We start from the raw sequence: 27,066 nt of genomic DNA, 5'->3' as shown, positions 1-27,066 counted from the left end.
AAGCTGAGGCCTAAAGGATGAGAAACAACCCGCTATGCAAAATTTTAGGGAAATAATTCTGCAAGCAGAAGGAATTGCGAGTGTAAAGGCTGTGAAGCAGAAATGCACATGGTTGGTCAGGTATGGCGGCTCTCATCTGTAATCCCAACACTTTGGGAGGCCAAGGCAGGAGAATCACTTGAGGCCAGGAGTTCAAAACCAGCCTGCAAAACGTCATCTCTACAAAACATTTAAAAATAAAAAAATTAGCTGGGCGTGTTCTTATGCACTAGCTATTAAGGAGGCTGAAGTAGGAGGATCACTTGAGCCCAGGAGTTGGAGGCTGCGTGAGCTATGATCATGCCACTGCACTCCAGTGCGGGTAACAGAGCAAGACCCTGTCTCAAAAAAAAAGAAGAAGAAGAAGAAATGCACTTGGCTGTTTGAGAGACTGTGTGTCTAGGAAAGGAAATTAGTTTAGAGAAGCAGAGCCTTGTAGGTGGTAGCCATGATGGAGGCCTGACTGCACCTGCCTTGACTTTGGAATTTTGTAGTTTACAATCTTCTCCTCGCTAATATTAGAACAAGAAAACGACGAAATGGGGTATGCAGCCCACTCTATTGTTAGGAAGATGCCAAATAATTCTGAAAGTATCTTTTCTAGATACAAGGCCATAACAGTATGGTCCCAGGGCTAATGAAAACTTGATAAGCAGAGAAGAGTAAAAGCACATGAAAAGAAAGACAAGTTCTTCTGACTACAGGCAAGTCCAAATGAGAAACATCAAAATTATCTCAGATTCAAAGAGGAAACAAAACACAATACTACTCTGAAAATCTATATGGGCTATAAATGTATGCTTTTAACTGAATGAATTTTTCCATTCCCATGTAAACTTATAATACAAATCCAGACTTAAGTGATTAAACAGATTCCCACTTTTAATTCACCAAGGTTTTTCTTCACTTTCACAGAAATGAAACAATTGTCTGATGTTTTGAGAATTCAAAGACTTAGATGCATTAGAAATTGCCTCTTAGCAATCATTTTGTGGACGTTTATGTCATAATTATTTAATCCATCCAAGTAGTACTGTGATGTTACAGTCAATCTATGACATAAAGAAATATTCACAAAACTGTTCGTTAAAGCAACTCTGTAATTGCTAGAAAGTAAAGCAGTAATTACACATCTTACTCCTATTGTAAGTAGCATCTGCTGGCTTTGGTAACCCGAACACAATTCTAAATATAAAGATCCTTTCATTATCCTAATCAAGTCCTGAATTTCCAGGTTGCCAGCCTTCTAACAGTAAAAATAAATCCATTCTCATTATTCTTAAATTCAAATGGTCTCTGGCCAATATAGCGATGTTTCTCCAAGGCTCTCTATGGGGGATCAGAGGTAAGATTTTGTCCATGTTCTCTATGCAGGACCATCACAAGTAGCAGAGGTGGTCAGGCGCAGTGGCTCACGCCTGTAATCCCAGCACTTTGGGAGGCCGAGGCGGGTGGATCACTTGAGGCCAGGAGGTCAAGACCAGCCTGGCCAATATGGCAAGAGCCCGTCTCCACAAAAATACAAAAAAAAAAATAAGCTGGGCATGGTGGCACATGCCTGTAGTCCCAGCTATTCTGGAGGATGAGGCACAAGAATCACTTGAACCTGGGAGGAGAAGGTTGCAGTGAGCTAAGATCGCACCACTGCACTCCAGCCTGGGTGACAGAGCGACACTCCATCTCAAAAAGAAAAAGAAGTAGCAGAGGTAACAAACGTAATTACGTTATGTTCCCACCCTCCCACCACTCCCCCCAAGGGCCAAAGTTTCTTACAATGAGTCTTCATATTAATCCACAGTCTCAAGAGCTATGAAGAAAAAGAAAACACTTTAGCCTAAAAGATGACCTTTCCACATTCTCCAGGCTAATCCCCAACTTCATACGTTTATATGGCCTTTTATTTTCTCTATCCCACTCATCAAGGGAGAGTCATTAAAAAGTATATAAATGGCCGGGCACGGTGGCTCATGCCTGTAATCCCAGCACTTTGGGAGGCTGAGGCAGGCGGGTCACGAAGTCAGAGGATCAAGACCATCCTGGCTAACATGGTGAAACCCTGTCTCTACTAAAAATACAAAAAACAAAATTAGCCGGGCGTGGTGGTGGACGCCTGTAGTCCCAGCTACTTGGGATGTTGAGGCAGGAGAATGGCGTGAACCCAGGAGGCAGAGCTTGCAGTGAGCCGAGATTGTGCCACTGCACTCCAGCCTGGGCAACAGAGTGAGACTCCGTCTCAAAAAAAAAAAAAAAAAAAAAATATATATATATATATATATAATTTTATATTTTTATATATATATAATTTTATATTTTTATATAAATTTATATATATAAATACCCAATGTACCTTCTTCCCAATCTCACATCTTTAGACAGATTAATTTTGTCATTATTTTCCATCTCACCCATAAATCATAATTGAAATAGAAAATCCATTGCCTTAGTTGGGAAATAAAATTGCCTAAGTTCTCCTTGGAGTTCTAACTTAATTCTAATGCTGGAAACTCCAGGAAGAAATGCCAACAAATTATCTGTTGGAAAACTTCTCCAAACAGGATGTACTGTATATCCTTGCAGACTAAGCCTGGGTATTACTGAGTAAGGATTTACTCTTTTCTTTTCAGGGGCAGAGTCTGAATTAAACTAAGGCCTTATGCCCTTCTTAAAGGACCAACAGCATCTGCATCACCTGGAGTTTGTAAAAATATGCAGAATTTGGGGCTCCACCTCAGACCTCCTAAATCAGAGTCCGCATTTTACTGATATCTGTATGCAACTCTATCTTCATCAGAAAATCTCAGAACTGGTAGAAAACTTTAAAGCCCATCGCACACACATAAAGAGAGATGAGCCTTGGATAACAAATAATTGATAATGACCATAGTGCCCCTTCACAAATTATTTCTTATAACAACAAGTTCTCCTCAAGAAAAATTTCCTGTAAAACTATAAACAGCTTGTCTTGAAACACACCAAAGCTTATCATAGGTATTGTTGTTAGTAGAAGTCACTGACATAACCAAGTGCTTACCTAATCTGAGCTCTCCGAAGTTCCCACACCCTATCTTCTTGCCAACCCTGAAGTTGGGTCCCACCATAAGAACCCCAGAGGATGATGAGGAGCCAGATGGTCGAGAGCAGTGTGCACTCCTTTGTGCCATGGGTTTAGTTGTCCGTTGTCTTTCATCCTTTTCCCTACTAGGATGGTCCATGATCCTACAGGACAGAGTCTCCGTACAGCAAGTAACTTCAGTGTGTATACCTCTCTTCAGTACAAAAGTATGTCCAAATAAATTGTAGTCAGAGAAAGGTAAGGAGTTCTTTTAGCACCATATTTGTTTCTAATGTATCTCTGGGAGATGAAAAACCATTTATTTGTTCCCGTAGGAAATGTAGTCACTGGGTCTCAAGCTTAGGTAAACATCTTGTAACCTAGGTAAAAATCAAGAAAACATGTAGTTAAAAATTAAATTTTGAAACAAATTCAGAAAGTCACTACCAATTAGAATGAATCCTATCCAAAGGTGAGCAAAATGCATAGCTTCCTGAAATGGGTTTTGGTTTTCTATCCTCCAACAGTTTAACCATCTGGATTAGTTATTCACATGGTATCATAAGCTCAGTAGGCTGCAAACCATAGAAGCTAAGGAAACACACAAGCCTTTAATATAGAATGCTTTCTTCTAGTAATGTACATATGACCAAAAAGAAAGACAATTGTTGTTTTTTTCATCACTGGCTAACAGAAATACATAGCAGTGCTGAAACCAAGTTAAAGAAACTGAGGCTGATTTAATTTTAAGCTCTTCCTTTTAATTTCACCAAAACTTATAAGAAATTAGACTATTCACTCCCCCATTCCCCTATCCCCACCATTTACCAAGCACTGGCAAGAATTATGTAATCTTCAGTTACCAATCAACACAGACAACCTCTATGAAGGAAATTCCAAAACTCTATTGGTATTAAGTAGTCCTAAAGTTCTGAAAAGCTAAACTTTGGTGGTTTTTGCTGTATGCTGAGTATGCAATGACAGAGTGCCAAAAAGAGATCCTTTGCAGAACCCCAAAGTGAAAATAAAGCAAAAAAGGCCGGGCGCGGTGGCTCACGCTTGTAATCCCAGCACTTTGGGAGGCCGAGGCGGGCGGATCACGAGGTCAGGAGATCGAGACCACGGTGAAACCCTGTCTCTACTAAAAATACAAAAAATTAGCCGGGCGCGGTGGCGGGCGCCTGTAGTCCCAGCTACTCAGAGAGGCTGAGGCAGGAGAATGGCGTGAACCCGGGAGGCGGAGCTTGCAGTGAGCTGAGAATGCGCCACTGCACTCCAGCCTGGGCAACAGAGCGAGACTCCATCTCGGGAAAAAAAAAAAAAAAGAAAGAAAATAAAGCAAAAAAAAAAAAAAATTTTAAGCATAACATTCATCTCTACCAAAATTCTGCAGTGTCCAAATTCAGGACTGAGCCCAACACAAATGTTTGCAATGAGATAATTTTGATGCTATATTTGATTATCCATATGCGTATTCTTAACAAAGAAAAATACTGTTATCACCAATCACATGCTAAACACACACTTATATTTCACTTTCATAAATGTTTTCCTTAAAACTTAAGGGAAGAGAAGGCCGGGTGCGGTGGCTCACGCCTGTAATCCCAGCACTTTGGGAGGCCAAGGCAGGCAGATCACCTGAGGTCAAGAGTTTGAGACCACCTGGCCAACATGGCAAAACCCTGTCTCTACTAAAAATATAAAAATTAGCTGGACGTGGTGGCAGGCACCTGTAATCCCAGCTACTCAGGAGGCTGAGGCAGGAGAATAGCTTGAACCTAGGAGGTGGAGGTGGCAGTGAGCCGAGCTCGTGCTACTGCACTCCCACCTGAGTGACAGAGTGAGACTCTGTCTCAAAGAAAAAAAAGAAAGAAAGAAAGAAAACTTAAGAGAATTAGAACAAATGTTTGGTTATTATCGCCAATTATACAACAGAGCAAAGATGCCTATACTCTAAACTTCCTGAGGACACCTGTAATTCCCTACTAAAGTAACAGGTAAAAAGCTGTCAGCTCACTGTAGAAGTGGGCACATAATCCAATAACACAATCTGGTTGCTTTATTTATTTATTTATTTTTGAGATGGAGTTTCGCTCTTGTTGCCTAGGCTCGAGTGCAATGGCGAGATCTCGGCTAGCTGCAACCTCTGCCTCCCAGGTTCACGCAATTCTCCTGCCTCAGCCTCCCAAGTAGCTGGAATTACAGGTGCCTGCTACCACACCCAGCTAATTTTTTGTATTTTTAGTAGAGACGGGGTTTCACCATGTTGGCCAGGCTGGTCTCGAACTCCTAACCTCAGGTGATCCACCCACCTCAGCCTCCCAAAGTGCTGGGATTACAGGTGTGAGCCACCATGCCCGGCCTCTGTTTGCTTTATTATAGTTTAAATAAACTGCTTTTCATTTTTGTTTTCTTTGCTTTACAATAGATTTATATTTATAATGTATATTCTGTAAAGGAAAAAAATCAAAGCGATGAAAGGAAGTCAGCAACTACTGAACTTCCTACATGAACAACATTAAGAATTCATATTTCCTCACTGTTTCTCCTATTTCCAAGTATATCCACTATCCTGATTATCCTTGTCTTTTGCCCAATCCCTCAAATGATATTAGAAAGAAAGAGAAAAAAACATCATAATTGTTGGGAGTGTGTCTATGTGTGAGACTGTCAACTATACTTCCTTCCATTATAAGTTAATATGAGGACAGAGGCAGAATGTGTCTCGGCCCAATTCAGTCAATTTATAAGTATTCAATGAACTCACAAATTTTCAAAAATTATCACTACGATAGCCTCATTTATAAGATTTGGAAACTATATTACATTGTCTATTTCTCTTCATATTTTTCATTTTTGCTCACTCTGTTTTTTCCAACAGATGGATGTTATTTTTATAATACTTCGCATTAATTTCTTCCATTGCACTTAGACTAGTATAACATTAGATGGAATAATCACACATAGCCCTCATTATCCATGTTTACTTACATGTATGTATTAGAAGAACACACAGTATTTGTCAGGTTAAAAACCAAAGAAGCCAGATGCAATGGTATGTGCCTATAGTCTCCAGTTACTTGGGAGGCTGAGATGGGCATACTGCTCAAGCCCAGGAGTTCAAGGCTGGAATGTGCTATTATCATGCCAGTAAACAGCCACTAAACTCTAGCCTGGGCAACACAGAAAGACCCTGTCTCTAAAAAAAAAAACAAAAAAAAAATTAAAAATTAAATTTAAAAATATTAAAAATTAAATAAAAAAAAACCCTATAGAAAGCCAAAAATTGGCTGGGCATGGTGGCTCATCCATGTAATCCCAGCACTTTGGGAGGCCAAGGTAGAAGGACTACTTGAGCCTAGAAGTTTGAAATGAGCCTGGGCAACATAGGGAGACCCCATGTCTACAAAAAATTTAAAAATTAGGGCCGGGCGCAGTGGCTCATGCCTATAATCCTGGCACTTTGGGAGGCCAAGGCAGGTGGATCACCTGAGGTCAGGAGTTCAAGACCAGCCTGGCCAATATGACGAAACACCGTCTCTACTGAAAACAAAAAAATTAGCCAGGTGTGGTTGTGCACGCCTGTAATCCCAGCTACTCGGGAGGCTAAGGCAGGAGAATTGCTTGAACCCAGGAGACAGAGGTTGCAGTGAGCCGAGATCGTGCCATTGCACTCCAGCCTGGGCGACAAGAGCGAAACCCCGTCTCAAGAAAAAAAAAAAAAAAAATTAGCTGGGCATGGTGGCGCACACCTGTGGTCCCAGTGACTTGGGGAGGCTGAAGTTGGAGGATTGCTTGAGCCTGGGAGGTTCAAGGACGCAGTGAGCCATGATCGTGCCACTGCACTCCAGTATGGGTGACAGAGCAAGACCCTGTCAAAAAAAAAAAAAAAGCCAAAAATCTCACTCCGCTGGGGAAAAATGTTCATAACAGCTACTTGTAGAACAGAACAATCACTTTACTTCCCACAACCATGACAAAAACTGACACTAAAGGTGCTGTGTCAATTTTCTAATCTATGCATGGGACATAAGCACTGTTCAATCTATAATTATGAAAGATGAGGCCAGGCACAGTGGCTCACGCCTATAATCCCAGTACTTTGGGAGGCCGAGGCAGGCAGATCACCTGAGGTCAGGAGTTCAAAACCAGCCTGGCCAACATGGTGATACCCTGTCTCTACTAAAAATACAAAAAAAAAATTAGCCACACATGGTGGTAGGCACCTGTAATCCCAGCTATTTGGGTGGCTGAGGCAGGAGAATCGCTTGAACCTGGGAGGCGGAGGGGGCAGCAGTGGGCTGAGATCGCGCCATTGCACTCCAGCCTGGGCAACAAGAGCGAAAGTCCGCCTCAAAAAAAGAAAAAAAAGAAAGATGAATAATATTCAGTACTACTTTATGTGGTATCTCTCATTTAAGAAATTAAAGTTACTAAGTTTTTAAAAATCCTATTTCTTTATCACTACCCTCTGCTCAATTACAAACTCTTTGGCCTATCATTTGAACTCTCTACTTAAATTCATGTAAAACAGTATCTGAGAGGTTACATGAAGTCTAAAAGAAAATTAAGTCATATTATAAAAGCATCAAAAAAAGTTTCACTAATTTACTCTTTGTATATTTCAGATTATCATATATTGGCTTTATCAAAAGTGAGGTACACAAATATTTAAATTTCAAAGTCAAAACACCCTGGGTTTTTGTTAATAATCAAAAGAGAGATTGCCAGGCTTCTAAATCTCTCTTCTTACACAACTTATGATGAAATTGTTTATAGGTATAGGACTGCTGGATCATATGGTAAGTGTAGGAGAAACTCAAAAGCAAACCAGGCTCTTTCTGATCTACTACTTCTTCATCCACCACATACTGCTTTTGGTTCTCATGCTTTCTGTTTCTTGGTCACAAGTTTCGGCTTCAGGCATCACTTCCCATCCTACTGTCCAAAACAGAAATAATAGGGCAAAAACAAAAGTCTTTCTCCTTATAAGTTTTTTTTTTTTTTTAAATTATGTTGGTCAAGGATAAAAATTCTTCTAAGAAATACCCCAACAAATTTCCCCTTATATTGGGTTGCCAGTGGTTTTTGTACCAACACCTGTCATTCCAATTGTAAGCTTTTCAAAGAATGAGATAAAAGCCTAACCTGATGTTTAAAACACAGGGTAAGTTTCAAGAGCAGTATCATACCCAGAATAAGTATTTAGCAAACATTAAGCAAAAATGATATCTGTGTGCTCAAGTGCACACATGAATGTGTGTTTATAAAACTATCAATAACTATAGGACAAATTAAAAGACACTATAGGACAATTTGAGTACCAATACAAGGCTTGAAATGCATTTAAGCTAAAACAAAACAAAACAAAAGGCCAGGTGCAGTGACTCACATCTGTAATCCCAGTGCGTTGGGAAGCCACAGTGGGAGAATCACTTGAGCCCAGGAGTTCAAGACCAGCCTGGGCAACAAAACGAGATACTGTCTCTACAAAATAAAAATAAAAATTGGCCGGGCAAGGTGGTGCACGCCTATGGAACCAGCTACTCAGGAGGCAGAACTGGGAGGATTGTTTGAGCCCAGGAGTTCAAGGTTGCAGTGCGTTATGATAGTGCCACTGCACCACTTCACTTCAGTATGACCCTGTCTCCAAAAAAAAAAAAAACAAAACAAAACAAAAAAAACTTACTACAAAGCTACAGTACTCAAGACAGTGTGATATTGAAAAAAAAAAAAAAAACCACAAATAAATCAGTGGAACAGAATGGAAAACCCAGAAATAGATTCACACAAATATATTCATACCAATCTTTGACAAAGGAGCAAAGGCAATTCAACGGAGAAAGGATAGTCTTTTCAACAAATGGTGCTGGAACAATTAGACATATACTTGCAAACAAAGAAAAATAATCTAGCTACAGACCTTACATCTTTCACAAAAATAAAATCAAAATGGATCACAACCTAAATGTAAAACACAAAATGATAACTCCTACAATATGCCATAGGAAAAAATCTAAATGACTTCGGGTTTGACAATGACTTCTTAGATATACCAACAAAAGCATGATCAATGAAAGAAGAAATTGTTAAGTTTAACTTCACTAAAATTAAAAACTTCTGCTCTGGGGAAGGCACTGCTAAGAGAATGAAAAGACAAGCCACTGATTAGGAGAAAATATTTACAAAACACTTACTTGTTAGAGGCCTGTTATCTAAAATATACAACACTCTTAAAACTCAACAATCAGAAAACAACCCAGTTAAAATATGAGCAAAATATTTGAATCAGATATTTCTTCAAAGAAGATATACGGATGGCAAATAAATATATGAAAATATGCTCAGTACCATATGTCACAAGGGAATTGCAAATTAAAACAATGATACCACTATACACTTATTAGAATAGTGAAAATCCAAAACACTGACAACATCAAATGCTAAGGAAGATATGGAGCAATAGGAACGAGATCTCATTCACTGCTGGTGAGAAGGCAAAATGGTACAGCTATTTTGGAAGAAAGTTTGGCAGTTTCTTATGTAACTAAACATACTCTTACCTATGACCCAGCAATCGTATTTCTTGGTATTCACCCAAATGAAATGAAAACTTAAGCCCACACAAAAACCACCACCAAAATGTTTACAGCAGCTTCATTTGTAATTGTCAAAAGATGAAAACACTAAGATTTCCTTCAATAGGTGAATGAATAAACAAATTTGTGGTATAGCCATGCAATGGAATATCATTCAGCAATAAAAGGAAATGAATTATTGAAAGCTACAAAAAGACACAGAAGAACCTAAAATGCATATTGCTAAGTGAAAGAAATCCATTTGAAAAAGCTAAATACTACATTCCAAATTCATGACATTCTAGAAAAGTCCTAACTATGGAGATGGTAAAAAGATCAATGGTTGCCAGATATTCTGGGTGGGGAAGGGAGAGGGCGAACAGGTGGAGCCTAGGGGATTTTTAGAGCAGGAAACTATTCTGTATGATACCGTAATGGTAGATGCATGTCATTATACCTTTGTCTAAATCCATGGAATGTATAATACAAATAGTGTAATACATTCTATCTAATGTAAACTACCGACTTTAGTTAATAATGTGTCAATATTGGTTCATTAACTACTACAAATGTACCATAGTAATGCAAGACATTAATAATAGGGGAAAACGGGGGTGGAGGAGTGTTAGGGGATATATGGGAACTCTGTACTCTCCACTCCATTTCTCTGTAACCCTAAAACTGTACCAAAACAATCTAAAAATAAAGCCTGTTAATTAAAATAATAATTCTATCTAAAAAAAGCAACAAGAAACTTAGGAAGCTATATTACAAAACCTGTACAAAAATCTATGCTCAAAACTACAAAATATTGGCCAGGCGTGGTGGCTCATGCCTGTAGTCCCAGCACTTTGGGAGGCTGAGGCAGGTAGATCACTTGAGGCCAGGAGTTCAAGACCAGCCTGGACAACATGGCAAAACCCTGTCTCTATTTAGTATACACTACTATATTTCAAGTACATATATATTTACATACACACCACAGTATATCTAATCTTCAGACTACATTTTAGTAGTATACTAAAGTACGGGGACTTATGAAACATCTGAAACATCTTGTCAGAAACTTACTTTTTTTTTTTTTTGAGATGGAGTCACCCAGGCTGGAGTGCACTGGTGCAATCTGTCACCCAGGCTGGAGTGCACTGGTGCAGTCTCGGCTCACTGCAAGCTCCGTCTCCCGGGTTCACGCCATTCTCCTGCCTCAGCCTCCCGAGTAGCTGGGACTACAGGCGCCCGCCACCACGCCTGGCTAATTTTTTGTATTTTTAGTAGAGACAGGGTTTCACCATGTTAGCCAGGATGGTCTCAATCTCCTGACCTTGTGATCCACCCGCCTCAGCCTCCCAAAGTGCTGGGATTACAGGAGTGAGCCACCACGCCCTGCCTGTCAGCAACTTATTCTTATGTGGTCAGGGAAAAAAATGTTCTTTGTATTCTACTTGCCAAAAAGGCACAGAAAACACTGTCCACTTAATCTATGATACTTATTTTTATCTTATTTCTTTACAACATTGATCTCTGGAAATGACTGGATCCTATAACTAGAAAGTAAATTATTAATAAAATTTATGTCTTTGGGTTTACATATTCAGATCCCTTACTTTTTTCAGTGAAAACAACTAATCTCAATTTCATAAATTCGTCTGTTCTACCTGTTGTACATTTTTGTTTATTATATTTGTTTGTAGAGACGAGGTCTTACTATATCGCCCAGGTTGGTCTCAAACTCCTGGGTTCAAGAGACCCTCCAGCATTGGCCTCCCACAGTGTTGGGATTACAGGCATGAGCTACCATGCCCAGCCCCACTAGTTATAGACAAATTTTTAGAACAGCTGTTCATTATTAAAGTAAGGGAGCCAAAGCAAAATACAGTGGCACTTTGATTTTATTTGCCTTCCAGCTCTCTCACTCATTTACTCTCATTGTACTTGTGCTATGATTTCATCAACCTCTGTGGACCCTCAACTCTCTAGCAGCCTCTTCCAGTCTTCCGACTTCCTTTAGGATAAAACAAAATCCTGGCCGGGCGCAGTGGCTCACATCTGTAATCCCAGCACTTTGGGAGGCCGAGGCGGGTGGATCACGAGGTCAGGAGATTGAGACCATCCTGGCTAACACGGTGAAACCCCATCTCTACTAAAAATACAAAAAAATTAGCCGGGCGTGGTGACAGGCGTCTGTAGTCCCAGCTACTCGGGAGGCTGAGGCAGGAGAATGGCATGAACCTGGGAGGCAGAGCTGGCAGTGAGCTGAGATCACACCACTGCACTCCAGCCTGGGCGACAGAGTGAGACTCTGTCTCAAAAAAAAAAAAAATTCCTTACATGGCTTGAGGTCATTCCAGATCTGGCACTTGCTTACCTCTTCCGCTTAATTTCTGTTAAACTGTTCCCTTATATTTTATGTTAATGAACATCAAACTTACTTCAAGGCTTCCAAAGGGCCCTGGACCAGGGTACTCCTTTATCTCTGCTCTTCATTATGTTAACTTATGCTCATATTTAGTTTTCACCTTAAATGTCTGTTTCCCAAAACAAGCAATTACAGTGCCCCTCTTTTTTTTTTTTTTTTTTTTTTTTTTTTTTTTTTTTTTTTTTTTTTTTGAGACGGAGTCTCGCTCTGTCACCCAGGCTGGAGTGCAGTGGCGCAATCTCGGCTCACTGCAAGCTCCGCCTCCCGGGTTCACGCCATTCTCCTGCCTCAGCCTCTCCGAGTAGCTGGGACTACAGGCGCCCGCCACCGCGCCCGGCTAATTTTTTGTATTTTTAGTAGAGACGGGGTTTCACCGTGGTCTCGATCTCCTGACCTCGTGATCCGCCCGCCTCGGCCTCCCAAAGTGCTGGGATTACAAGCGTGAGCCACCGCGCCCGGCCTACAGTGCCCCTCTTATGTACTCCTTTCAGTAACTCACCATAGCAGTAATCACAGTGCACTGTAATTGCTTGTTTACTCATGTATTAGCTCTGTGAAGGTAAAAACTGTTGTCACATTCACCATTTTATTTGCAGGGCCTAGCATGGTAAGTTCTCAAATACTTAGTGAATAAAACACACACACACACACACACACACACACACACACACACAAATGAGTTCTCAATCTTGGTTTTCAACCAATGAACAGATCTCATAAGGCTAAAAAAATCCAAACTCCAGATATCATAATTCTTGCCATCATTCTGAGAAGAAAAAGATAATCAAAAGTACCATGACTATAGTACCTGTCACAAGTACCCTGCAAATAAAATAGTGAATGTGACAACCTTCACCGAGCTGCTAGAGCTACTACACAAGTAAACAAGCAACTACAATGCACTGTGATTAGTGCTATGGTGAGGTGCTAAAAGGAGTACATAAGAAGGGCATTGTAATTGCTTGTTTTGGGAAACAGACATTTAAGGTATATCCTGCCCTAATTATCTGCCATGTGTTATCATTGTGATCATTGTGAAAAGGCAACAGTCATTAGAAAGCTATAACCCAAATTTTCACCCATTTTAAATGGCGTGAGAGAACACCAAAAGATGAAAACTTATGGCCAATAAACTGATTTTGGCCTGGTGTGGTGGCTCATGCCTATAATCCTAGAACTTTGGGAGGTCAAGACGAGGATCGCTTGAGCCGAAGAATTCAATACCAGCTTGGTCAACATACTGAGACCCCATCTCTACAAACAGACATTTTTTTTTTAAATTAGCAGGGTGGCACGTGCCTGTAGTCTCAGCTACTTGGATGGCTGAAGCAGGAAGATCACTTGAGCCCAGGAGGTCAAGGCTGTAGTGAGCTGTGATCACACCACTACCCTCCAGCCTGGGAGACAGAGAGACCCTGTCTCTCCCCAAAAACGGGGTGGGTAGGTTTTGTTTTAAATCCAACTCTAAGTATTCTTACCTGGGTGCTTTCTGGAATTGTCAATAGTCAGCTATTTCATTTTTTCCTGGCCATGAAGAAACAGCCTATTTACATAGGCACAAAGTAGGTGAAAGGTAGAAAATTGAGGCTAGAAATCTGCAATTTTATTCTCAGCCTCAATATCAATTTACTTCCCTCCACTTGATTCACCTTCTCCAACAGGAAAAGGGACATATGTGAAATGTACTGTATCTTGTACTGCAAGAAAAGAAGATTTAAATAACTGTTTAAGGCCAGGCGCGGTGGCTCACGCCTGTAATCCTAGCACTTTGGGAGGCTGAGGCGGGTGGATCACGAGGTCAGGAGATCGAGACCATGCTGAAACCCCATCTCTACTAAAAATACAAAAAAAAAATTAGCCAGGCGCGGTGGCGGGCGCCTGTAGTCCCAGCTACTCCGAATGGCGTGAACCCGGGAGGCGGAGCTTGCAGTGAACCGAGAGTGCGCCACCGCACTCCAGCCTGGGCGACAGAGCGAGACTCCATCTCAAAAATAAATAAATAAATAAATAAATAAATAAATAAATAACTGTTTAAAAAAAAAAAAAAGGTTAGCCTGGGCGCAGTGGCTCATACCTGTAATCCCAGCACTTTGGAAGGCCAAGACAGAAGGACTGCTTGAGCCCAGGAGTTCAAGACCAACCTGGGTGATGTGGTGAGACCGTGTCTCTATAAAAAAAAAAAAAAAAAAAATTAGCTGGGCATGGTGGTGTGTACCTGTAGTCCCAGCTACTTGGGAGGCTGAGGTGAAAGGATCCCTTGAGCCTAGGAGTTCGAGGTTGCAGTGAGCTATGATTGTGCTACTGCCTGGGTGACAGAGAAAGACTCTGTCTCAAAAAAAAGGAAGAGGCCAGGCACGGCAGCTCACGCCTGTAATCCCAGCACTTTGGGAGGCCGAGGAGGGTGGATCACAAGGTTAGGAGATCGAGACCATCCTGGCCAACATGGTGAAACCCCATCTCTACTAAAAATACAAAAATTAGCTGGGTGTGGTGGCGCGTGCCTGTAACCCCAGCTACTCGGGAGGCTGAGGCAGGAGAATCGCTTGAGCCCTGGAGGTGGAAGTTGCAGTGAGCCGAGATCGCACCACTGCACTCCAGCCTGGCAAGAGAGCTAGACTCCATCTCAAAAAAAAAAAAAAAAGGAAAAAAGAAAAACATATATACATATGCATTTTATTTTATTTTTTTTTTGAGACAGTCTCGCTCTGTTACCCAGGCTGGAGTGTAGTGGCATGATCTCAGCTCACTGCAACCTCCACCTCCCAGGATTCTCCTGCCTCAGCTTCCCAAGTAGCTGGGACTACAGGCACGCACCACCATGCACAGCTAATTTTGGTATTTTTAGTAGAGATGGGGTTTCACTGTGTTGCCCAGGTTAGTCGTGAACTCCTGACCTCAGGTGATCTGCCTGCCTCAGCCTCCCAAAGTGCTGGGATTACAGGGGTGAGCCACCATGCCCAGCCTACATACGCATTTTAAAATACTATTTCTATATAAATGAACCTTAAAGAATAATAGCAATTACAGAAGGAGTTTGGATAATTTCCAGGTGTCAAAAAGGAAAAATACAAACCACTATATTTATTCAAAGTGTTCCTAGTTCAATCAACAAATATTTTTTGAAGCCAGGTGTGGTGTCACACACATATATTCCTAGATACTTGGGAGGCTATGGTGAGAGGCTCACTTGAGCCCACGAATTCGAGGCTGACGTGCATGATACCACGCCTGTGAAGAGCTACTACATTCCAGCCTGGACAACATAGTGAGAGCCAGTCTTTTTTAAAAAAAGTAATAAAAAAAAAAGCCACCAGGTGTGGTAGCTCATGCCTATAAAAATTAGTCAGGTGCAGTGGTGCATGCATGTAATCCCAGCTACTCGGGTGGCTGAGGCACGGGAATTGCTTGAACCTGGGAGGTGGTAGTTACAGTGAGCTGACATTGCACCACTGCACTCCAGCCTGGGCAACAGAGTGAGACCACGCCTCAAAATCTCCTTAAGCTGATAAGCAACTTCAGCAAAGTCTCAGGATACAAAGTCAATGTGCAAAAATCACAAGCATTCCTATACACCAATGACAAACAAGAGAGCCAAATCATGAGTAAACTCCCATTTACAATTGCTACCAAGAGAATAAAATACCTAGGAATACAACTTACAAGGGATGTGAAGGACCTCTTCAAGGAGAACTACAAACCACTGCTCAAGGAAATAAGAGAGGACACAAACAAATGGAAAAACATTCCATGCTCATGGAGAGGAAGAATCAATATCGCGAAAATAGCCATACTGCCCAAAGTAATTTATAGATTCAATGCTATCCCCATCAAGCTACCACTGACTTCCTTCACAGAATTGGAAAAAACTACTTTAAACTTCATATGGAACCAAAAAAGAGCCCGCATAGCCAAGACAATCTTAAGCAAAAAGAACAAAGCTGGAGGCATCACGCTACCTGACTTCAAACTATACTACAAGGCTACAGTTACCAAAACAGCATGGTACTGGGACCAAAACAGATATATAGGCCAAAACAGATATATAGACCAAAACAGATATATAGACCAATGGAACAGAACAGTGGCCTCAGAAATAACACCACACATCTAGAACCATCTGATCTTTGACAAACCTGACAATAACAAGAAATGGGAAAGGATTCCCTATTTAATAAATGGTGTTGGGAAAACTGGCTATCCATATGCAGAAAACTGTAACAGGACCCCTTCCTTACACCTTTATACAAAATTAACTCAAGATGGATTAAGGACTTAAACGTAAGACCTAAAACCATAAAAATCCTATATAAAAACCTAGGCAATACCATTCAGGACATAGGCATGGGCAAAGACTTCATGTCTAAAACGCCAAAAGCAATGGCAACAAAAGCCAAAATTGACAAATGGGATCTAATTAAACTAAACAGCTGCTGCACAGCAAAAGAAACTATCATCAGAGTGAACAGGCAACCTACAGAATGGGAGAAAATTTTTGCAATCTATCCATCTGACAAAGGGCTAATATCTAGAATCTACAAAGAACTTAAACAAATTTACAAGAAAAAACCAAACAACCCCATCAAAAAGTGGGCAAAGGATATAAACAGACACTTCTCAAAAGAAGACATTTATGCAGCCAACAAACATGAAAAAATGCTCATCATCACTGTCATTAGAGAAATGCAAATCAAAACCACAATGAGATACCATCTCACGCCAGTTAGAATGGTGATCATTAGAAAGTCAAGAAACAGATGCTGGAGAGGATGTGGAGAAATAGGAATGCTTTTACACTGTTGGTGGGAGTGTACATTAGTTCAACCATTGTGGAAGACAGTGTGGCAATTCCTCAAGGATCTAGAACTAGAAATACCATTTGACCCAGCAATCCCATTATTGGGTATATACTCAAAAGGGTTATAAATCATTCTACTATGAAGACACATGCACACATATGTTTATTGTGGCACTATTCACAATAGCAAAGACTTGGAACCAACCCAAATGTCCATCAATGATAGACTGCATAAAGAAAATGTGGCACATATACACCATGGAATACTATGCAGCCATAAAAAAGATGGGTTTATGTCCTTTGCAGGGACATGGGTGAAGCTGGAAACCATCATTCTCAGCAAACTAACACAAGAACAGAAAATCAAACACCATGGCCGGGCGCGGTGGCTCACGCTTGTAATCCCAGCACTTTGGGAGGCCGAGACGGGCGGATCACAAGGTCAGGAGATCGAGACCACGGTGAAACCCCGTCTCTACTAAAAATACAAAAAATTAGCCGGGCTGGGTGGCGGGCGCCTGTAGTCCCAGCTACTCGGAGAGGCTGAGGCAGGAGAATGGCGTGCATGACCGAGATTGCCCACTGCACTCACCTGGCGACAGACCGAGACTCTGTCTCAAAAAGAAAGAAAATCAAACACCGCATGTTCTCATTCATAAGTGGGAGTTGAACAATGAGAACACATGGACACAGGGAGGGGAACATCACACACTGGGGCCTGTTGGGGGGTGTGGGGCTAGGGGAGGGATAGCATTAGGAGAAATGCCTAATGTAGGTGACGGGTTGATGGGTGCAGCAAACTACCATGGCACGTGTATACCTATGTAATAAAACTGTATGTTCTGCACAGGTACCCCAGAACTTAAAGTATAATAATAATAATAATAATTTTTTAAAAGTAAGAAAAAAAATCTCAAAGTAATTGTTTCCTGCTGGGAGAAAAAAAAAAAAAACAAACCCAAAAACCAAGAACATTTTTTTTTAATCTTAAAAATAAAAGAAAGTTGTAGGTATATGGCAAAAAAAAAAAAAATTAATAACTATTCAGTGAGTGCCTCCTATGTGCCTAAAACTGGGTTATTCCACTGAGGATATAACAGTGAACTTGACCTATGTAGCTCCTCTGCTCACAGAACTTCTAGTGTAGAGAGGGCCTCACAAACACATGAATTAAAAAAACACAAATCGGGACGATGCTACATATCAAAGATCTGCTAAACTAAGGATTACGGTGAAATCAAAGAGGAAAGTTTTAATTTATTCATATTTAGAGATGTGTTCTTGCTATGTAGCCCAGGCTGGAGTGCAGTGCCTGTTCACAGGTGAGATCACGGTGCAATGAAGCCTTGAACATATGGGTTCAAAAGATTCTCCCACCTCAGCCTCCTGAGAAACTGGGATTACAGGCATTTGTCACCATGCACAGCATGGAAGAGTTTTAGATAGAGGGGTGGGAAGCCTTTTATTAGAAGACATATTTATGTTTTAAAATTTTAAAAACTGTATGTTGACAATTTATAATTATATAAATGTAGGGGGTACAAAGTAATGTTATAATTTATGAATATAATATATAATAATTAAATCAAGCTAGTTAACATATCCATTACCTTAAATACTTAACATTTTTGTGGTAAGAATATTTGAAATTTATTCTCTCAGCAATTTTAAAATGTACAAAAACTATCTTCACCACACTGTACAACAGAATTTAAAAAAAAAAACAAACATATCCCTCGGCTGAGATTTTGTTCCCTTTAACCATGGTCTCACCACTTCCTCAACCCTCCAGCCTCTGTAACCACCATTCTATTCTCTGCTTCTGTGAGTTCAATTGTTTTAGATTCCACACATAAGTGAGAACATGCAGTGTTTGTTTTTCAGCGCCTGGCTTATTTTACTTAGCATGATAAAATATTCTCCAATTCCATCCAAGTTGCCACAAATGACATAATTCCTTCTTTAAGGCTGAATATGTATATGTGTGTGTGCGTGCGTGTGTGTGTACATTTTCTTTATTCGCTCATGTGTTGAACACTTAGGTTTATTCCATAACTTGGCTATTGTGAATAATGCTGCAATGAACATAAGAAAGCAGACATCTCTTCAACAAACTGATTTCAAATCTTTTGGGTAAATACCCAGAAGTGGGATTGCTGGATCATGTAGTAATTCTATTTTTAGTTTTTTGACAAACCTCCACAGTTTTCCATAATAGGAATACTAACTTACATTCTTACTCTGTCAGATGGCAATTATAAAAAAGACCAAAGATAACAAGTATTGGTGCGGATGAGAAGAAAAGGGAATCCTTGTACACTGTTGTGAAAACATAAATTAGAAGCCACATTTAAACAGTGTCCTCAAGGAAGAGATGGAGCCAACCTTGTCAAGAGCTAGGGAACACAGTTTCCAGACAGGGAAAAGCAGCAGCCTATTAAGAAAGGCTTTTGGTGAAAGAAGACCAGCAACGCCGGGGATCACAATGAGCAAAGTGAAGAGGTAGCAGGAGTCCATTGTTCAGGATTTTATAGGTCGCTGATAGTCCAATAAGAAGACATTTAAGAAGGGTACTGACATTTATGCTCAAAGGGATTTAGCTTTACAAAAAGCATTTACATTTTCTAAACTATTGACTCTAGGTGCTGTGTGACCTATTCAGTGGAGTCAAACTGGAATTACTTGCCTTAGTAAAGGCAATTATTCCTTTTCAAAGAGGACGTTGAGACTCAGAGAATTACATTCACTGACTAGGTCACATTGTCAAACACAGCCGAAGGAGTCCAAAAAGCCTGAGCCCTCCTCCCTTCTGCCACACCAACCAAATGATCCTGCTTGCTCACTCACTTACCCATTCATTCCCATTGGGCCAAAAGTGCACTGGCCTCACAACTGTCCTGAAACAATTTAAAAAAAAAAATCTGTGCAGTGATTTTAACATGTCCACAATTTTTTTTCAAATGAGCTAATTCTCCCTCCCTCGAGTGACTTAAAATTTCTTCTAACACACTGAATGTTCTTCCTCACTTGAATACTATATTTATGCCCCCTTTCTGGGGCAAAATTCCTCCATGGGTCAAATCTGTGTTTTTTAAAAACAGCTTTATTAAGATATAATTCACCTACCATACAATTTATCTGTTTAAAGCACACATTTGGGTTTTGTTGTTGCTGCTTGTTTGTTTTAAGAGATAGGGTCTCGCTCTGTCAGCTACGCCGGAGTGCAGTAGCATGATCAGAGCTCACGGCAGCCTTGAACTCCCGGCCTTTAGCAATCCTCCAACCCCAGCCTCTCAAAGCACTGAGATTAAAAACATAAGCCACTGACACTCAGCTTTGCTTTTTAAAACAAACAGAAGAAGTTAATGCAGGTTGGGCTCAGTGGCTCATGCCTGTAATCCCAACACTTTGGGAGGCCAAAGAGAGCTCATCACTTGAGGCCAGGAGTTCAGGACAAGCCTGGAAAACAGGGCAAAACCTGTCTCTATTAAGACTACAAAAATTAGCTGGGCATGGTGGCACACGCCTGTAGTCCCAGCTACTTGGGAGGCTAAGGCAGGAGAATCGCTTGAACTCAGGAGGCGGAGGTTGCAGTGAGCAGAGATCATGCCACTGTACTCCAGCCTGGACGAGAGAGCAAGACTCTGTCTCAAAAAAAAAAAAAAAAAGAAAAGAAAAAAAGTTAATACAGCTTGTCTATCATAAAGGGAGGAGACCACCACTCATGTTGTCTTATGCCCAATTTCTGCCTCCAAAGAAAAAAGAAGTAAAAACTAAAAGGCAGAAATGAAATTCACAGGCAGACAGCCCAGCTCTGAGCCCTGGGCCTGGTAGTTAAAAATCAAGCCCTGATTTAACTGCTTGTGTTATCTATAGATTCCAGACATTGTATGGAAAAGCATCGTGAAAATCCCTGTCCTGTTCCGTTCCATTCTGAATACCCGTGCATACAAGCCCCAGTCACATACCCCCTGCTTGCTCAATTGATCATGACCCTCTTACACGGACCCCCTTAGAGTTGTAAGCCCTTAAAAGGGACAGGAATTGCTCACTCGGAGAGCTCGGTTTTTTGAGACCTAAGTCTGCTGATGCTCCCGGCCGAATAAAGCCCTTTGGTGTCTGAGGGGTTTTGTCTACGGCTTGTCCTGCTACATCATAATTCGTATTATTGTTGCTATTATTATGTCACAGCCTTTAGGACATGGAACTTTTTTTTTTTTTTTGAGATGGAGTCTCACTCTGTTGCCCATGCTGGAGTGAAGTGACATAATCTAGGCTCACTGCAACCTCCGCCTCCCAGGTTCAAGCAATTTTCCTGCCTCAGCCTCCTATGCAGCTGGGATTACAGGTGTGCGCCACCACACCCGGCTAATTTTTGTATTTTTAGTAGAGACAGTGTTTCACCATGTTGGCCAGGCTGGTCTTGAACTCCTGACCTCAGGTGATCCGCCAACCTCGGCCTCCCAAAGTGCTGGGATTACAGGCGTGAGCCACTGTGCCCAGCCTAAAGTTTTCTCTAGAATTTTTGTAGCGTCTTTATAAGATTAAGTTCCTTTTAAATCCTATTGTGAAGGTCTTCCTATTATGAACTACTAGTGAATATTATCAAATACTTTTTTTTGTATCCATCAAAGTGATAAGGTTTCTCCTTTTTTTTTTTTTAATGTGGTGAATTACATTTCATCTGTTTTTACTTGTTTTGGAACAGGGTTTCATAGTGTTGGCCAGGATGGCTGGGACTACAGGGGCATACCATCACCCACCTAATTTTTAAATTCTTTTGCAGAGACGTGGTCTCACTATGTCCCCCAGGCTGGTCTCAAACTCCTGGCTTCAAACAATCCTTACACTTCAGTCTCCCAAAGTGCTGGGATTATAGGCATGAGCCACCACATTCAGTCTCATGTCTGTTTTTAAAATAATTTTTCAACTGGGAGATTTCAAATGTGGTCTTTAGCCTACAATTAGTGCAATTGATTTTTCTTGAGTTTACCTGGTAAATAATATCAGTTTCTCTAATTCATTTCACCTGACAAAGATGGACAGGAAGCTAGGGGCTTAAGCAACTGCTATATAGCTGGGAAAAGGATTTCGAGACTGCTGCCAATTTTCTCACCTAATGACCTCACTTCTAAACCTTATCCAACTTAGGTGGGGAGTTCTTCCAGGTAGAAGTAAGCCAACTGTGATATCAAGAGCTTTTATCAAAGAGGAGGGACATATATATTTATATAAAAATTTTTACAAATAATCATATATATATTTTTTTAATGGCTTTGTTGTTGTGGCCTCAAGACACAACTGAATTATATACCCAACTAACTTTCTTCTTCCTGTGACGTATCAGTAGGGGTTTCTAAACTTTATGTGGTTCCAACAACAGTGTATGGTCAAAAAAAATAGCTGCAAATGATTTCTTTCCATCTGGTCTAAATAATACTGTTTCTGAAAGACATTTCTAGAAATTTGTGGCATGAGATTAGGGCAGTTACCTGGTTTTCATCACTCTGAAGTTTTCTTTGCTACTGATGCTTTGGTATTATTGTTTTTTGGTTAATTCATTATATCATATTATTTTGGGAGGGAGGTAAGTTTGAAGGGCTGCTGAGTATAAACTTGTATTTCTCTCTTTCTTTTTTTTTTTTTTTTTTTTTAAAGACAGGCTCTCACTCTGTTGCCCAGACTGGAGTGCGGTGGCATGATCTTTTTTTTTTTTTTTGAGACAAAGTTTCGGCCTGTCACCCAGGCTGGAATGCAGTGGTGCAATCTCAGCTCACTGCAACCTCCGCCTCCCAGGTTCAAGCAATTCTCCTGCCTCAGCCTCCCAAGTAGCTGGGATTACAGGCACATGCTAACGAGCCTGGCTAATTTTTGTATTTTTAATAGAGACGAGGTTTCACCATGTTGGCCAGGCTGGTCTTGAACTCCTGACCTCAGGTGATCTGCCCATTTCGGCCTCCCAAAGTGCTGGGATTACAGGCATGAGCCACCGTGCCTGGCCAACATGATCTTGGCTCACTGCAACCTCTACTTCCCGGGCTCAAGTGATCTCTTGCTCAGCCTCCTGAGTAGCTGGAACTACAGGCGCACACCACCACGCCTGGCTAAATTTTGTACTTTTTTTTAGACACAATGTTTTGCCATGTTGCCCAGGCTGGTCTCCAACTCCTGGGCTCAAAGTGATCCACCTACCTCAGCCTCCCAAAGTGCTGGAATTAACAGGTGTGAGCTACTGCGCCTGACCTAAACTTACATTTATAATACCATCTTTTCCAGAGAACTATTTACTTTGGACAAATGTTTCTAATGAGGTTCAAATTTACTGTGATGCTGGATAAAACGTGGTATCATCCAGAGTCTCACATGTTAGACTTTGAGCTGGTTTCTCACTACTTAATAAAATTTGTCCCATTTGATTTTGTCAAATTACATGTATTACTATCATTAAAATGCATCTACTCTCAAAGGATAACAGACATCCTGAGAATATTCAAAGGAAATATACCTTTTTTTTTTCCAAAAATGCTTTGAGTAGCGCTTTTAGAATAAGTGCTTTCTTGAGGTGATTGCTTTATGGAAGCAATACTTGCCTGAATTTTAAATTATTATAAGCTTATTTCAGTTCGTTGAATTTGTTTTGTTTTGTTTTGAGATGGAGTCTCCCTCTGTTGCCCAGGCTGCAGTGCAGTGGCACGATCTCGCTCACTGCAACCTCCGCCTCCCAGGTTCAAGCAATTCTCCTGCCTTAGCCTCCTGAGTAGTTGGGATTAGAGGCGCATGCCGCCATGCCCGGCTAATTTTTTGTGTGTATGTTTTAGTAGAGACGAGGTTTCACCGTGTTGCCCAGGCTGGTCTTAAACTCCTGAGCTCAGGCAATCCGCTATCATGCTTTACCCCCTGTATTCGTGTTACAGACATAAAATGTAATACCTTTATCTTGAATAAAGCATAAAAGAAAAATACTGATTGTATAAAGTAAATGCCTAAGTAGACCAGGGCTTTTTTTTTTTTTTTTTTTTTTGAGACAGGGTCTCACTCTGCTACCCAGGCTAGAATGCAGTGATGCCTCAACCTTCTGGGCTCAAGCAATCCTCCCACCTCAGCCTCCTGAGTAGCTGGTACAACAACTGAGCACCATGACATCTGGCTAATTTTTGTTTAGTTTTTGTAGAGATGGAGTCTCACCATGTTTCTCAGGTTGGGCTCAAGCAATCCACATGCTTGGCCTCCCTAAGTGCTGGGATTACAGGAGTGAGCCACTGCACCCAGCCCTTTTTCTTATTCTCTAGATAATTCCACCAAAACAGGCACACGTCAAAAAAAAAAAAAAAATGCATTAATGAAGAGGTTACAACGCTCAGAAGTACCAGATATTGATTCTTTACTGGGAAGCTATAGAGTGGCAAAGTGAATAGTGGGTGTCCCACCTAACAGGCACAGCTATTTCTGCTCCTGTTGAATTTTGCCATATAAAAATATGGGGCCGGGCATGGTGGCTCACGCCTGTAATCCCAGCACTTTCGGAGGCTGAGACAGGCAGATCACTTGAGGTCAGGAGTTCAAGACCAGCCTGGCCAACATGGGGAAATCCTGTCTTTACCAAAAATACAAAAATTAGCCAGGCGTGGTGGCAAGTGCCTGTAATCCCAGCTACTTGGAAGGCTGAGGCAAGAGAATCACTTAAGCCCAGGAGGTGGAGGTTGCAGTGAGCTGAGATCGTGTCAATGTACCCCAGCCTGGGCGACAGAACAAGGCTCCGTCGCAAAAAAAAAAAAAAAAAAAAGATATGGGTTCCAGGCAGTGTTGCCAGCTGAGTTTTCAGAAGTTGCTTAACACTGAAATTTTAATAAAATCTCCCAGTTTTATATGTTGGCAATTAATTTTAAAAAAATTTTAAACACTGTCCACACCACCAGTTTGTAACCTCTGGTCTCAAGTTCTTAAAGTGAAATATGGCTTTTTAAATCTTTAGCATAAGTGATCTACATTGCCAAAAACGAGGGTGGGAATTCACAAAACACAAAGGAAAATATCCTGTTTAAGATTAAAAAGTATCTTGTTCACCCTACAATACAAATTCATAATATAAAAGCAAGAGTATGAGATATTTATAATGCTCTCTATAGAGAAATTCAGAATAGTATGATTACTATTGGTAATAAATTTAATTCATTTCTGTTTCTTATTCAAGAGAAAAATTCCCATTTTTCAATTTCAAATACAAAAAATAACAATTTAATGTATTATTTAAGGAAATGAGCATCACACAAAATAACAGCTTATTCCCCACTGAAATAAAAAAAGCATTTTTTTCTTTTTTTTTTTTTTTTGGAGATAGGGACTTGCTCTGTCGCCCAGGCTGGAGTGCAGCAGTGCAATCATGGCTCACTGGAGCTTCAACCTCCTGGGCTCAAGCAATCCTCCCACCTCGGCTTTCCCCACAGATGGGACCACAGGCACATACCACCATGCCCTGCTAATTTTTCTATTTTTTGGTGGGAGAAGAGACTAGGTTGTGCTATGCTGGCCAGGCTGGTTTCAAACTCTTGGGCTCAAGCGATCCTTCTGCCTCAACCTCCCAAAGGGCTAGGATTATAGGCACGAGCCGTCGCACCCAACCTAATTAAAGCATTTCTATGACAGATAGTTTTATAATATGAAGAGAAATGGCCATAATACATCGTGCACAAAATTACTAAAAATCTATGGGCTATTGGCTAATATGAAGACAGCTGCTTCTGATATTGTACTCAGTTAAGGAGGCCATGAACACAGTAAATTTAAAAGTGTCTAGTCAAAGACCTAACACCAGTATTAATAAAGTTTTCTAATTATGAAATGATCATATTGTTAAATTTTCCCTGAGCAAGACTTTCCTCCACCTACTGAAAGTGGAGAAGAACAGAGGGAGTTAGAGTTATGATTTTGGACATAAAGCCTGAATTATTTTTCTATAGTTCCCACAAAGCTACTGATAAACCACAGAAGGCAGTAACGAACCTCACAAGAGTGCCTGGTAGGCTCTAATTGGATCTTACCTAACACTTTACTGTATTTTTTCTTTTTTCTTAACTAAATTACTCTAAGTAGTAAATATCTTTTGCCTTCTGAAATCAATATTCTGTAATATGTAATATCTTCCTCTCATGGAGCATAAAGTCTTATTATAACTTGAATCCTCCCATATTCATTTCTCTTTCCTAGTTTTGTGCATGAAATACCCACAAAGCAATTTGGTTATTTCTCCCAAAGCTGTTCAACAGTTAAACCTTTTTCCCTTCAAGCACATACTATACTCTCAATTGGTACATGCATGCAAAACAAGTTTTCGAATCTTTTTTTTTTTTTTTTAAATACAGATAAGGTCTTACTACATTGCCCAGGCTGGTCTCAAACTCCTGGGCTCAAGCAATCCTCCCACCTTGACTTCCCAAAGTGCTGGTATTACCAGCATGAGCTGCCATGTCTGGCCCAAAGCAAGTTTTTTATCTCATTTAGTACAGGCCAGGCACGGTGGCTCATGCCTGTAATCCCAGCACTTTGGGAGGCCAAGATGGGTTGATCCCTTGAGCCCAGTAGTTCAAGACCAGCCTGGGCAACATGGCGAAACCCTGTTTCTAGCAAAAAAATAAATTAATTAAACAATACAAAAATTAGCCAGACATGGTAGTGCACATCTATAGTCCCAGCTACTCAGGAGGCTTAAGTGGGAGGATCGCTTAAGTCCAGGAGGCAGAGGCTGGAGTGAGCAGGAGACTGTGCCACTACATTCCAGCCTGGGTGACAGAAGAGATCCTATCTCAAAAAATAAATAAGTAAAATAAAGTCAGTTATTACAAAATTTAAGATAGAGTTCACTTTAATAATAACATTGTAAAACGCATTGCACTTTTACATTCCTCTTGTTTTGTTTTTGGGTTTTTTTTTCCTTGCTCTGTTGCCCAGGCTGGAGTGCAGTGGCACAATCATCTCACTGTAGCTTCAAACTCCTGGGCTCAAGCAATCCTCATGTCTCAGCCCCCTGAGTACCTAGGACTACAGGCTCACGCCACCATGCTGGGCTAATTTTTCCTTTTTTCTTTTTAAAAAATGGAGTCTCAGTATGTTGTCCAGGCTGGTCTTGAACTCCTGGCCTCAAGTGATCCTCCTGTCTTGGCCTCACAAAGTGCTAGCATTACAAGCGTAA

The 27,066-nt window shown here is 40.8% G+C and overlaps 1 protein-coding gene across 19 annotated transcripts in view; it reads right to left on the bottom strand.

Annotated features, from left to right (window-relative positions):
- CSNK1G1 (casein kinase 1 gamma 1) overlaps nucleotides 1-27,066 on the bottom strand; it is a 235,182-nt gene that overhangs the window by 134,419 nt on the left and 73,697 nt on the right. For 16 of the 19 annotated variants that reach the window (XR_009209593.1, XM_058427276.1, XM_058427280.1 and 13 more), the window contains one exon: nucleotides 3,071-3,471. Coding sequence is in view for 18 of the 19 variants with exons in the window: in XM_058427276.1 (XP_058283259.1) it covers nucleotides 3,071-3,251 (181 nt within the window). In the remaining variant the exon portion in view is untranslated. Of the gene's footprint in view, nucleotides 1-3,070; nucleotides 3,472-14,159; nucleotides 14,253-20,848; nucleotides 21,013-27,066 lie in introns of those variants that run through there. The other 3 variants (XM_058427277.1, XM_058427278.1, XM_058427279.1) reach the window with 3 other exon arrangements.

This window comes from Hylobates moloch, unplaced genomic scaffold, assembly GCF_009828535.3.
Source record: "Hylobates moloch isolate HMO894 unplaced genomic scaffold, HMol_V3 SCAFFOLD_14, whole genome shotgun sequence".
Lineage (NCBI taxonomy): Eukaryota > Metazoa > Chordata > Mammalia > Primates > Hylobatidae > Hylobates > Hylobates moloch.
The sequence above is the reverse complement of the archived record's forward strand: the minus strand, read 5'-3'. Positions and strand labels throughout refer to the sequence as shown.